This window comes from Oryctolagus cuniculus, chromosome 12 (genome assembly GCF_051225735.1).
Source record: "Oryctolagus cuniculus isolate XC-2025 breed Fujian yellow rabbit chromosome 12, ASM5122573v1, whole genome shotgun sequence".
Taxonomy (NCBI): Eukaryota; Metazoa; Chordata; class Mammalia; order Lagomorpha; family Leporidae; genus Oryctolagus; species Oryctolagus cuniculus.
The window spans coordinates 61,699,605-61,714,442 of NC_142878.1; the positions used below are offsets into that span (position 1 = coordinate 61,699,605).

The 14,838-nt window shown below is 40.6% G+C and overlaps 1 protein-coding gene across 1 annotated transcript in view; it reads right to left on the reverse strand.

Moving 5' to 3' along the window:
* The window catches only part of RASGRP1 (RAS guanyl releasing protein 1), a 77,049-nt gene that overhangs the window by 2,920 nt on the left and 59,291 nt on the right, over window positions 1-14,838 (reverse strand). The window contains exons 11-16 of the mRNA XM_002717988.6: window positions 13,718-13,822; window positions 12,510-12,619; window positions 11,688-11,832; window positions 11,059-11,095; window positions 10,013-10,165; window positions 8,234-8,619 (exon numbers count right to left, since the gene is read on the reverse strand). Of these exons, the coding sequence (XP_002718034.1) occupies window positions 8,234-8,619; window positions 10,013-10,165; window positions 11,059-11,095; window positions 11,688-11,832; window positions 12,510-12,619; window positions 13,718-13,822 (936 nt within the window). The remainder of the gene's footprint in view (window positions 1-8,233; window positions 8,620-10,012; window positions 10,166-11,058; window positions 11,096-11,687; window positions 11,833-12,509; window positions 12,620-13,717; window positions 13,823-14,838) is intronic.

Here is a 14,838-nt window from a genome sequence, read left to right on the forward strand (position 1 = left end):
CTTCTTTTTGGTGAGAAAGATAGGAATTTTATCCAATCCCTAAAACTGGAGTTTGGTTGATCTGATTTGCAGAGATTTAATTATAGATCCATCAGTGGATTTCCATTCTGTTGATTTTTTGGTTCCAGAGTTCTTATACTATGATGATTACCCTGAAATAATGTATAGGCAATGTCTAAATAATTGGTAATACAATGGGTTGTTTCTCAACCTGAACTACCTAATTAGTTACTAGGTAATATATTAGCTACTAGGTCATGTCAAGTACCTGCTATGTGAGAGTGTTGTTAGATGATTAGACTGTAACCTTCACAGATATCTTGATTGCAGACTCAATATCTCAGTTCTCCTCAATATCTCTTCCTCCTTATATATATAGTATCATACCAGAGATTGGAACCCAGATATGTCCAACCCTAAGAGCCTTTAGTTACTTTTTCTTTGTCCCATGCTGATTCAGCAGTATGCATATACTCAATGTGCTGAATTAATACTTTAGTATTTATGTATTACATATTATTTTAAATACTGTTGAATCAGAGATAAATCATTTTAAGAATTTTACTGAGAAATTGGGACACATTGTTCCTCTAAAATGTACACAGTGAATTCTGGACCTTTAGGTCTGTTTGACAGATATATGTAAAGAGACAGCTGGGAGGCTGAAAAGATTTACTGGGTCTGGTGTTACTGGGTAAGAATTACTCTTGGCCTAACTCATCTGAAATTTTTCAGCCACCCAGTTTTCACAGCTTTGTTGCCAACTACATTGTTCCTTTTCAAAAGTATGTAAAATTCAAGATTTGAAGCAAATCTTAGCATGATATCCCAGCCCTATATTTTACAGAGGACAAATAGGCCTTAAGAGTTTACAACTGGCATAAGAGTGAGCTGGGGCTAGAAATAGAAATATTTACCTCTAAGTACAAGGTATTTCTTATTCTATTGAGTTCATTTTTCAAGGCTTCCTTCATTGTTCTTAAGAGTTGCATTTGGCAGTTTCTACAAAAGGACTTTGTGTAATCCATGATTTGCTACTTTCTGATTGACTTGATTCTTTGAAGCAAATCTTAAAAATACTTTTTCCTTCATCCAGAAAACCTGTTGCTCATTTTTCATATATCCTTCTAATATGTTCTTTGTTCCAGGTACCAAATGAAGGATTTCACTGTTGTCATCTAACTTTTTTCAGATGTTTCTCTAATTCAATTCCTGGGAGTCTGACAGAGAAGATACAATGATGAGGGCAACACAAGGAATCTTGAGGTTCTTGTGGGCCATTTCATTTTGTAGTCTGTAGAATTGCATACAGAATTTTAGCCAAGGGGATGTTGATTTTATGTTTGCACTGCTAGGCCTCCAAGAACACAATACAAACTTTGATGTTTTGGAAAAAAGGCAGACAGGCATTTGTCCCATTTAAGCAAAGAGTAACTTGAAACTAACATGTCCTTGTTTCTCTGTCTCTAAAATGGCTTATCAGTAATTGCTAAGAAATTATTAGTCCACAACAAAAGGTCTAAGCTAGGCTTCATGTAAGCTGTTTTTTCTACTCTTAACAGAAAAGAAGTGCATTAAAAATTGACCCTACAGATTTGAGTATTTAGACAACTACCTGTAGTTCATGGATGAAAGCTGCTCACTCTTCTGCTCCCATCTTCTACTTGGCTATCTTTTCTTCTTCATCTTTTTCTCTCAAACCTTGGCACCATATTCCCCAACTCATTCTTTTCTTGATACATTTTGTTTTGTCTTTTGAAATGCCTCCATATGATACCTAATCATTGTAAGCCTATCAAAAAAGAGGCTTTTTGGTGCCTTAGTTGTTACTGCTTTATAAACCATGCTGTATTCAACTGTACATTTGGTTGCTACTGTTGGTTTAGCTGCTCTTAGAACTTAAAAAAGGACATTTCAAACAGTACATGGAAAAGTGAAATTCAAAGTTTATTTTGGTGCAGAACAGTTTAAAATCGATGCTTGTGAGGGATCTTCAAAAGGTATGTAGATATTATGTATTACGGAAAACCTATGCATGGATTTCCAAATTTTTGCATCAAAATTAACTTTTTAATGCCATTATTTCATAGACCTGCTGGAAATACCCTGTATATGCATAGAAGATGAGTACATTCCCTGAAATGTTAGGTAAGAGACCCCTCATTTATAAAAAGGGGGTTATTTCCAGTGATGAGCCACAAAAATTGACTGTTTATCTTTTTAAATTTTTTTCATTAACATGTTATATTCGACATTCTTAATGAGAAAATGTGCAGTTGTCAGAATTGTCAGCATGTGTATAGCGTGAACTGATAAAATCAGAATTAGCATTTTAATTTCCTTTTTTTTTTTTTTACGTTTGAATCCTACCAGCTATTCTCTTTTGAACAGTATTTATGCAATATTTATTATGAAATAGTTGTCCCAACTGTCCCCTGGGGGATACTAGACCCTAGTACCTCTGTGTGACTGTATTTCACTACCTCATACTTAAGATCCCTGTATTCCTCCTCCCTCAACCCTTCCCAATCTATAGTAATCCCTATTCTAAATTCAGACTGATTAGTGTATATGATATTTGACTTTCTATTTCTGGCTTATTTTATTAAGCATAATAACCTTTAGTTCTATTTTACTGCAAATCATAGATTTTCATTTTTTTATGACAAAATATTCCATTATTTGCTTAGACAACATTTTATTTATCTGGTCATCCACAGATGGACACCTAGATTAATTCCCTTTCCTGGATATTGTGAAAAGTGCTGTTGAACATGGGAGTGAAAGCATCTCCTTAATATTCTGCTTTTGTTTTCTTCAGATACATATCCAGAAGTGGGAGAGTTTTTTTTAGGGTTTTGAAGACCCTACGTACCCTATAAAGTCTGTACTAATTTATATTCCTGTAAACAGTATGTAAGTTTTCTTCGCTGCACAACCTCACATGCATTTGTTATTTTGCTTAACAGTCATTCTAATGAATGAAATGGCACCTTACTGTTTTGATTTACATTTCCTCTATGGCTAATGTTATTGAGCATTTCCTCATGTTTGTTGGATATTTGTGTTTACTCTGTGAAATGTCCATTCAGATCCTCCACCCAAGTCTTTACTGGGTTATTTAGTTGTTAAATTCTTTCAGTTGTTTATATATAGTCTGGACAGTCTGGCACATGAATACTTTACAAATATTTTTTCCCATTCTGTCAGTTGTCTTTTCACTGTTGTTTCCTTTGGGGTACAGAAGCTTCTTAGCTTGATATAATCCCATTTGTCTTTAGTTTTTTGCTTTAAGCTTTTGGGATGTTATGCAAAAAAAAAAATCATTGCCTCTACCAGGGGTGGGAAACATTTTTTCTGCCAAGGCCCACTGGATATTTATAACATCATTTGGAAGCCATACGGAATTGTCAGCTTAAAAATTAGCCTGCCGTAGAGTTTATTGAATTTCAAGTTGTGCTTGCAGTGTCTTGGCAAGGCAAGACATTCCCCACCCCTGGCCTATACCAAAGTAAGTATTTTTCCTACTTTTTTTTTTTTTTGGTAGTAGTTTCATAGTTTCAGGTCTTGCATTTGGATCTGTGGTCCATTTTGAGTTAATCTGTATGCAGCATGAGAGGGGGTGTGTGTGTGTGTGTTGGGGCAAATTCCAATGCTGTATGTGAGTATCCAGTCTTCCCTGCACCATTCATTGAAGAGAGTGCTCTTTCTTCAGTGTGTATTTCTGGTGCCTGTGTCAGATATCGGTTGGCTGTAGATACTTAGATTCATTTCTAGGGTCTCTATTCTATTGGTATGTATCTGATTTTATGCCAGAACCATGCTGTTTTTGTGTTGAAATCACGTTTTGTGAGGGTTCCATGTGCAGCAGCTAGGGCTAGGCCAGGCTGAAGCCAGGAACTCCATCCTCCTGATCTCCCACATTGGTGGCCAGAACCCAAGTGCTATGGCCATCATCCTTGCTCTCAGGGGCATTAGCAAGAAGATGGCATCCCATGTGAGTGCGAGTCCCAGCTTTTCCGCTTCACTCTAACTTCCTGCTAATATGCCTGAAGAAAGCAGTATTAGATGGCGTAAGTCCTTGGACACCTAATACTCTTGTGGGAGACCAGGATGACTCCTGGCTTCAGCCTGGCCCAAACCTGGCTATTGCAACCATTTGGGGAGTGAACCAGTGGATGGAAGTTTTGTGTCTTCTGTCTCTTCCTCTCTCTTTTTTTTTTTCAAACAAATTCTAATAAAGAAGATGTATGGAGTATCTGGGACTAGAACCAGGCACTCCAAAATGGGATGTGGGCATCCTAAGTAGTAGCTTATCCTGCTGAGCCACAGTGCCTGCTCTTATCCTTCATTCTTTTGATGTGATGTATTATGTTTATTCATTTGTATACATTGAGCCATCCTAGGGTTAAATCTCACTTAATCATGATGATATATTTTGAGATATTACTAGATGTGACTTGATAATATTTTGTTGAGAATTTTTGCATATATGTTCATCAGAAATATTGGTCTGCAGTTTTTCATTATTGTGTCTGGTTGATTTGGAGTTGAATCATATAGTGGACTCATACAATGCTAGAAGGGTTCCCTCCCTTTCAACTTTTTGGAGTATCTTGAGAATTATTCATGTTAGCTTTTCATTGAAAGTTTGGTAGAGTTCACCAGTGGAGACATGAGTCCTGGGCTTTTGACTATAAATTTAATCTCAGGTTTTATATGTCTTGGTTAGTTTCTGTTGTATGTATCCAGAAATGTTCCCATTTCTTCTAGAGTTTCTCATTTGTTGACATATACCTGTTCATAATGGACCCTCTGACCCTTAGTATTGGCATTGGTTGTAATACCTCCTTTTTGACCCTCTGATTTTGAGTCAGCTCCCTTTTTTATTGGTTAGTCTAATTTAAAGTTCATTAATTTTATCACTTTAAAAGAACCCTTAATTTCATTCATCTTTTTATTTATTTTTGGTCTCATATCATTCCTGCTCTGAAATTTATTATTTCCTGCTACTAATCTTGGGTTTGCTTTGTTCTTGCTTTTCTAGGTCACTGAGATGCACTGTTATCTTTTTTTTTTTTTTTTTAATGTAAACGCTTACTATTAACCTTCCTCTTAGTACTGCTTTTTGGTTTTCCCTTTTTAATTTCTTCATTTATCCATTATTCATTCAGAAGCATAGTTTCCATGTATTTCTATATTTACTACAGTTTCTTCTGTTGTTGGTTTCTGATTTCTGTATTCATTATCAGAAGATACATGATATGATTTTTTTTTTAGTTTATTGAGACTTATTTTTCTGCCCAATACATGGTCTATCCTAGAGAATATTCTTGCTGGAGAAAAGAATGTATATTCTGCAGCTACTGGATGAAATGTTTTGTAAATGTTTGTTGCGTCCATTTGGTCTACATAATAATTTAATTCATTTTTTTTTCCTGGGCCTAGATAATCTGTTGATGCAAGTAGGGTCACTGTTACTGTATTACTGCTCATCTCTCCTGTTACAGCTAATATTATTTGTTTTATAAAATTGGTTTCTCTGGCATTGCCTATAAATTTATAATTTTCATATCTTCTTGAATTGACTCCTTGATATATTAGCCTTTATCTCTCTTTACAGTTTTTGTCTTAAAGTCTGTTTTATCTATATAACTACTTAGGCTTACACTTTTGGTTTCTATTTGCATAGACCATCTTTTTTTTTTTTTCTGCCTATGTGGTGAAGAGAGGTTTCTTGTAGGTACATATTGCTGGGTTTCTTTTTTTCAGCCTGTATGTTTTAATTGGGAAATTTACTCCATTTTATTTTAGTTTCAGTCCTGTCATTTAAAAAAATTATTGTGTTTGGGTATCTGTTGTTCTTTTTCTAGTGGATCTTAGACATTCAGAGTTTTCATGATGGCCATTATCTTTGTTTCTGTATATAGGACTCACTTAAGCATCTTTTCTAAGACTGATTTGTTGATGATGAATTTTGTTTTTGCTTGTCTTCTAAGTCTTAATTTCTCCTTCATTTGTGGAGGAGAACTTTGGTGAGTATAGTATTTTTGGTTGGTAGATTTTTTTTCTTTCAAAATAACATTCCATTTCCTCCTGGCCTATAAGGTTTGTGCTGAGAACTGTGCTGCCCATCTAATGGTGTGACTGCTGTTGCAGATTTTATAGTTCTGTGTTGTACTTCTGAAAGTTTAAATATTTTCTGGCCCTGTCTTTTTGAGTCCTGTGTACTCACAGGACTGTACTGGGTTATTCATTTCCTTCTTTTTCATGTATTAAGTTTTCTATGCCCTACTCTTCTCTTTGCCCTTACAGTCCCCATAATTCATGTATCTGGTAGTTCAATGGTGTCCCAAAGGCCATTTTCCTTTTTTTTTTTCCGGCTGGGGGAGTCTGGAATATTTCAAAAGACTTATCTTCAGGTTTACTCCTAATTTTGTTTGATCCATTGTGCTGTTGAGCCTTTGTCAACTATATTTTTGAATTCTTCACTTCTAAGATATGAGAATTTCATCATGTATTTTTAAAAAGAAAACATATCAATAGTGTTGTTAACTTTTTGTACTGTATTGAATTTCTTTGAGTATCCTGAGTATCATTCTCTTAAATTCATTTAAAGTCTTTTGTCACTATCATGTTCTCATTCCTTGCTTTTTCCATACTTCCTGTAATTTGTTGTAAAAGGCTTTTTCCTGAAGATGTATCTTTGCATGTTGGTTTGGCAGGCCATTCTGGCTTTGGTTCCTGAACTGGATATTGTAGTATGGTAATGGCTGTGCCAGTGTTGGGTGCTCTTCTCATCCCCAGCAGGGGTGTGTAGGTCTCAGTAGCATACCATGGAACATGATCCAAGGTTGCCAGGCGACACTAGCTGAGAGTGCTGGAGGGCCGCTTATGTATCTGCATTAGCAGGATCAGGGTCAAGGTAGCACTGGCCCAAGTTCTGACAGGGGCACATGGGTACCCATGCTGCCAGATCCAAGTTTCTGTGCAATGTCTTGGCACTCTCTACCTCCTCTATTCCCAAGTAGACAATTATTTGTGCTATTCTGCCTGAGGATGAGGGAGGAATGGATTGACTAGTCCTGTGACCACCTAGGCCACAAAGCTAGATCATACCTAATAAGCAACTGCTTTGCAGGTCAAGGCCACTTCAGCAAACTACAAGTGATGCTTGCCCAGATACATGTTCAATTGCCAGGAGTCATGGGTATTCACTTGGGACCAGAGAAGTTGGAGAGGTTCTGTCTGCGGGCACTGGCCTGGGGACTATTGATGTCTGCCTATTGATGTTTCTACCAGTTCCAAGATGGAATCCTGTGCTCACTTTGGTGCCCTAGTCCCCTGTCCAAGCTGGGGTAGTCTATGGTGATGGCAGCCCCTTGGCTACTAAGCTCAATAACATCTGAGTCTCCCAGTCCTGGGTAGTGATGGAGGCTGAAACAAAACCCTCAAAACACAAAGTCTTTACCTGATGCTGAGGCAGATCTAGAGGCTGTGTGTCAGAGCACTGGCTTAGGATAGGGCTCTCTCTGCAGCAGGCCTGGGCTGAACTTCAAGACAAAATCCTAGTCTCCCTTTCTCATCCCACTCCTAGTGGCTGGAGTCCTGCTTAGCTGTCAAGAGGTTGGATGTGGGGTAGTGGAGCAGTCCCTTGGTCTACCTGGCTAAGGGGGATTCAGATGCGTATAGTGCAGGTATTGGCCTGAGGAAGGGGGCCCTGTCCGGCCCTAGGTTTCACCACAGCAGGCCTGGCACTTGGTTTCAAGTCAAGAGAAGTGTGTGTCTGTACCCTGGTCTACATGGATCTGGGCTTGGAGTAGAGTGGGCAGCTCTCTACTTCTGCCTTCCTCAATGCATCTTTCCTTCTTACATTATATCCAGGCACTGTGACCACAATGCCTTCTTGTGAAGGTAACTTGATGTGTGAATAGCTATTCAGACTGAAAATATACAGGTGACCTATAGAAACTGGTTACTCTCATTAGCCTATGGGCACTAGCATGGTGATAGGGAGTCCTGTATATCCTCTACTTCTTGGGTAATGTAGACCATGGCCCTCACTGAATTCTTTGTGAGAAAGCCAGTTTTCATTCCTCCTACTTTTTGCTTTAACCTGCTAGTAATTAAACTGATTTGAATTTTCAGAATTTCCAGTTCACATGCTCTTCCCTGTTTAGGTTTAGCCCTCTGTCTCTAAGGAAATCTGAAGAAAAGAAAAAGAAGAGGGTACCTGTTCCAGCTCTTGGTAGGTTGGAAGTCTTAGTCGCCGTAGTTCCTCCTTGGATTTTATGAGGGATTCTTTATTCTCCCACTTGACAAAAGCCCTCTTTCTGACCAAGACTGGGCTGGGGCATGGAGATGTGGGACTGGGAAGCACATACAGAGTATCCTGCGCTGTCTTCCTTGGAGAAGACAGCACAAAGGGCCCAGAAGGACCCTCACTCCCACTCCAAGGCAACGCTTCCGTCTGGGTGGCCTTGTGGGCAACAGTCCTTTTCAGTCGCACAGAAATCTTCTGTGAGGACACTCCCATCAGCATGATGGTTCGATCCTTGCTCTCCTCGCTGTGCTCTAAAACCTCCCCATTGGGAAATGCGAAGGGTCCTTCCTCAGGTGCTGTGGGAAAATGCATGACACTTTAGTATTCCAACTCAGAAAAGCAGAGACTTCCTTGTTAGGGGACTTCCATGGTTCTAAAGAGGACACATTTGGAGGTACGCAATTGAGGGGTGAACAGAAGGTGGAATTCAAGGTCTCTGCGGCCAAGCCATGGCCACTTTCCACCCTGAGTAAAGGGCATCTTTTTCTGTGTGACAGAGGTTTAGAGGTTTCTGATCCTGCCAGTAAGTGGAAGCAGGGTCATTACAGTAATGTTCCACACGTAATTTGAGTGGCTGCTACACTTTGGAAGTGTACACATGCTCTCCATCAGCTGGTACCTACTCTGTAGGACCCAGTGGTCACAGCTTCACTGAGAAGAAAGGTTTAACTCTGTGGATGTGTCTCTCAGAATACTGATGGGAAAAGAATTAATGCATTACTCTGATTTCTTTCTTACACCAACTCTTCTGCCCAGGACCCAGCCTAGTAATTTTCTGGAAAAGCAGATTATAAGCATATGTATCTGGGGCGGGTGGTAGGCTTTAAGGTAAACCGCAGACTGTGTAAGTTCACAGTTTTTCCAAGACTAACTGGTAATTATTGGCTCTTTGAGAAGTCTTTCTCAAAGTTTGGGAAACAAAATGATTATATAAGATAAAAATTTTTAAATTCAGTCGGTGCCGCGGCTCACTAGGCTAATCCTCCGCCTGTGGCGCTGGCACCCCAGGTTCTAGTCCTGGTTGGGGCGCCGGATTCTGTCCCGGCTGCTCCTGCTGTGGCCCGGGAAGGCAGTGGAGGATGGCCCAAGTGCTTGGGCCCTGCACCCACATGAGGGACCAGGAGGAAGCTCCTGGCTTTGGATCGGCGCAGCACGCCAGCTGTAGCAGCCATTTGGGGGGTGAACCAACGGAAGGAAGACCTTTCTCTCTAACTCTGCCTGTCAAACAAACAAAAATTTTTAAATTCATTTGTATTTTTGTATTAAAGTGTATTTTTCCCCTAAATTTTCTATAGTTAATAGAATCAAAATGGCTTTTTTGAAAAGTTCTGTAATGGGCATTTGTAACCTAATATATATGCTAGCTGTTCAAACACTGGAACTGCTATAAGGATCCTAGTTTAATTTATCCCATTATAAACATTCAATATTTATCCAAGTGAGTCTCAAAATTCTAAGTATACTGTTATTTAAGTACTATAATATTTAAATTGTGCTAATCACCATAAAATAGTTATCTTTTATTTTACCTTTTTTGGGAGAAAAATGAAGAAGGCAAATGAAAAGCAACAGAGCATGCCCTTAGAATTGCAGGAGACCACAGTGTTAGAACAAATCATGAGGTAATCTCTTCTACTGCAAAACATCATGCTTCACTTTCCGAGGTGAACATTCCCAGTGCCTACTTACCGTGGAGAAGATCTTTGGCTCCCAGTGAGCAAAGGTTGGACACTGGCCCCACAGAAATGCTGTTCTCTGTGGGAGCTGCTGGGTTCTTAGCTCGCTTTTTGCACTCAAACACGACTAGATCTTTGCATTGTTTGTGGCAGTTCATCCCACAGTCTGTGGACAAGACAACTTTGGTTAGGAAGTCTGTTTTTCTCCATGGGGTACTTTTGTCACATGTCTATGTTCTGCAGTGAGGACACCTAACACTGCTAATGACTGGCATTCCCACTTGCTAAACCTTGTATCTCCATCTTTACAAAGCCCTTGTCGGAGTTCCAGAATCAAAAGCAGCATCCTGTTCTCTAGGAGGGAACAGATGGTGTCCTGATCATCTGGCCTACTCTAGGAGTTCCTCTGGAAGCTGTCAGCTTTTAGATCTTAATCTTTCTTCTCGGCAGTAAAAGGTCTCCTCTGGTACACTCTTGAATTGTCTCACAGGAAGGACAATTATTTCCCAAAATATCTACTGGTACAAGGAGAGCTGACAAACACTTTTGGTAAAGGCTTTTTTGGTTTATCTTTTGTCCAGGAGTGATTGTGTTCTTCTAACTGGGAATCCAATGATTATTCAAGAGTAGCTGTTTCTATTTCCAGAGCAACCAAGGCAGAGAGAGGATCTTTTTTCTGCCAAGGGCCATTTGGATATTTATAACATTTGTGGTCCATACAAAATTATTAACCTTCTATAGATTGATGGATTTTGAGTCCTGCCTGAGGTTGCCTTAGCAGGTCCAGACCAAATGATTTTGCCAACCTTATATGGCCTGTGGGCTGGACATTCCCCACCCTGAAAAGGAACTGTGTAACTGGTCACCCAAGCACTGCTGTCTTCCATGGGGTGACAGTCTCTCTCAGGGTGCTGTAGGGAAGCCAGGTAGGGATGAGCCTTAGGGCTGTGCTGAGAAGTTGTGAACTGTTGAACTTCTATGCGTCAAAAAAAAAAAAAAAAAAAAAAAAAAAAAAAAGAGGAGAGCACCAGGGCAAAAAACACAAAAGTTGTATCTTACCTTTACATCGATATCCTTGTTTGATCACTCCCCAGAGCTATGAGACAAACAGAATTTATCACACATTATTTCCATGCATTCCACTCTAGCTCAAGTAAGGAGGAAAACTAGCTCATCTCTTAAGTCTTGTCCCTCCTGACCTTGAATTAAAAACAGAAAAAGTTTCTGCTGATCAGAATCAAATGTTGTCAAGAAGCTCACTGTAGAAGGTTTATTTCCCAGGCCGGGAATGAATGAATCATAGGACAGATAGAATCCATAGTGGGAAACAATTATGCACGGTCCTGGTTGGGGAGGAAACCACTGGTCAAGGATGGAAAAAGTGGTACAGAACACAGATCACCTCTTAAAACAGTTCCTTTTGTAAGGAAGAGGAAAGTACCCCATTTCTTCTAACAGTTGAAATAGCATATGAACATAATACTTCCATTTCTGTACCATTTATCCCAGGACCCATATGCCAGGGAGGAAAAACAAATCAGGAAGTAGTGAAACAAGATGAGTGCCACTGAAAAACCATGCACGTGAGGACAGTTAGTCCAGGTGTTGGGGCTTATGAGGTCTGTGCCCGTCTTACTCATTGCAGCTGGCCCCAAGTTCAACCCTGAAGCACTCTAGGAAGAACTTACAAATCCAGCACAGTTGTCACAGAAAGTGGGCTTCAGGTAGGTGGTCTCTTGAAAATTGTGAGGAAAGCCCAGACCCAGCTTGGAGTAGATTGAACTGGCCCTCATGAAGTAGGCTGTGATCTCGTCTCTGCTGATGAGGCCTTCCCTGCCAGTGAGACAGGCAAGGATGTTAGGAAGACTGGAAGGTGGCTTCCAGCCTTGGAGACTTGGCTTTGGTATTCAACGTTAAGTAGTTGCATTGCATGTATTACCAGATCATTACTTCCACACACACTCCTTTGTGTCGGGGTGCAGACTAGCATATAGTAAGTAGGTAAGGCAGTATTACTCATTATTAACTCTAACCAGAGTTAGGTTTTCCTAACTAATTTAACCATTGACTACAAGATTTGCAATGATGTAAAATATGTATATAGGGAAGAAAATGCTTTATGGTAGTTTCTGACATCAGACAGTATATGACCTGAACCCACACATCATACATTTGACTTTCCATAGAGAATTAAGATAGAACTTTGAGGAAACTAAATATACAACTTATTGAATATTAGGAATTTTCCATAATTTGCAAGGACAAAGGGAAAAAGGAAGACTTTCTCATAATCATTAGTCGTCAGTTCTGAGGTATTTAAAAAAACATGCAAAGTTCCTGGCTTATTGTCCAAACTAATGGCAGAGAAGCCTCCATTGGCTTCCTCTTTGCACTCCAATACTGAGTAATCACAGCAGCCGCAAGCAGAAGTCTGCCAGTTCTGGCGGCACACGCAGAAGCGTGTTCTCCCCAGTGCGCTCATGACTGCGCGTCCCACACACAACCCTCACCTGTCTCTATCCATCACACAGAAGGAAAACGGAAAGCTGGCAGCAATCTTCTCAAACTCTTCCTGAGAAATGTACCCATCCTGGTCGTGATCATAGTTCTTGAAGACAGACTGTGAAAAGAAGTTTTTTTGGGATTACTAACCAGAAACCAATCCTTTCTGCCAGCAGCCAAAGGACAAAGGAGCTGGGGCATACAGATAAAAGCCTCTTAATAGCTGAGCAAGGAGAACAAAGAAACTTTTTTTTTTTTTTTTTTTTTTTTTTTTGGACAGGCAGAGTTAGCGCGCGAGAGAGACAGAGAGAAAGGTCTTCCTTTTTCCGTTGGTTCATCCCCCAAGTGGCTGCTACGGATGGCGTGTTGAAGCCAGGAGCCAGGTGCTTCCTCCTGGTCTCCCATGCGGGTGTAAGGCCCAAGCACTTGGGCCATCCTCCACTGCACTCCCGGGCCACAGCAGAGACCTGGACTGGAAGAGGAGCAACTGGGACAGAACCAGTGCCCTGACCGGGACTAGAAGCCAACGCTGCAGGTGGAGGATTAGCCTAGTGAGCTGCAGTGCCGGCCAGAGACATGTTTCTTAAGCTAAGGCAAAGATGCTTTGATGGTACCAGCATCTGCAGTGTGGCCATGTACTTTCAATGCCATTATCTTATCAGCTACACTTTGACCTGGGCTACTGTGGCCTCCAAGTTCATTGCACAATGGAATGTTCTTTCATTACTCAAATTTCTCCTCTGAGAAGCGACTGAGCATCCTAGCTGGAAGTGCTTTCTCTTCTCTTGGATCAGATCGTTCTGCTCTGTCTTCCATTGTTACATGAGCATGGCCCGTAAGGATAAATGCAGAGAAGTATGAAAGTATGCACCTCCTCCCCAGCATTTAGCACAGAGAGCTGAACCAAGCAGAGCCAAATTCTCATTTTTAGATTGAGCTGCTTACTATCCTTACTCAACTGTTTCCAACACATCTCTGCCCCCAAACTAGGTCTTTGAAGAGAGGCGTATTTGCTCCTGTGTGAGGCCAAAGTATGTTAACAAAATATAACTTCTGAAGTTCTCCAGCTACAATATGAGAAATAAGTGGCTCCCTATACTCACAGAAGAACAAGTTTCAAGGTTCTCACCTTTATGTTCCCACTCTTGCTCCCTCTCCCCACATAAAAAACTAAGCCAGGCAGTAGCTTGCTTATCTAAAAGTCAGCTGTACTTACATCCACCATCCTCTGGACGTGTTTGCTAATGGTCTTTGGGTCAGGTTTGGGAGATACTCCAGAGGCCCAGTCCACTACTACTGGAGGCTTTGAAGGTGTCAGTGGCTAAAACGAAATATTGAGCAAAATCCTCATTACTAAAATGCAGTATTACAAATACAGCTCCTTCCTTTCTCACTGCCTGGCAGTTCCTAGACAAGCTGTACTGTGTGCAGTGGCAAGGAACAGAAGCCCGCACGTAACTGGCATCTGTCATCATCTTGACTAACACGGTACCGTGCTTCACATTACCTTCACTATCTCTGTATCTACCTCATCTCCTACTTCCCATCATTCAACATTCTCAGCTCCCTCTCCATTAACCCCGTTCTCAGAACTTTGAACAAAGAGTAATGTACATCATTTAAAATTCCTCTGTTCTCTGGACACTTTTAGAAGAGAGATGGATGAGGAAAAAACTAGCTGAAAGGCAAGAAGACATACAAGGAAAACAGTCTCAAGCCTGGATAAGCTGAGACAGAACCTATTCCTAAATATTTCAAACTTGGCCTTTCTTTTCAAGAAACAGGAGAAGGTATGTTTTCCACTGAAATGCCTTTACCTCTCTGAACACGGAATGTACCAGATATTTTCAGTGATCATTTTTACAACACGAAGATAGAATTTGTCTGTATACAGGCAATGAAGTTTAGCTACCTCAGCCCAGTTGGACTTCTTATGTGGGGGCAACTCTCTTGGGTATCACTTGTTTTGGGTGGGGAAGCTTCCTTGAGAGACTAAAAGAATTTCACTTTTCTGTAGGAGGTGGGACCACGTGACTGTGAAGGTCCTATTTGTACAGTGCCAGGACTGTATGTTATTTTTAAGACTTCCCAACCTAGGAGGTCAGAAAACAGCACATGGCTCTCTCTGGCCAGAGCACTACAGGATACTGAGGCTTTTCTGGCAAGCGGTCAGTCTTCAGTACAACCTCTGAGTGAAATGTGTGCTGCTGTCATCATTAGTGAATCGTAGGAATATTGTGTGGGGATGCTCTTTGAAGGAGTGGTGCCACTCCACTCCACAATACCACTGCTGACCACATCGTTCTGAACGCTGCTGTAGCACACTAGTCTTCAGCT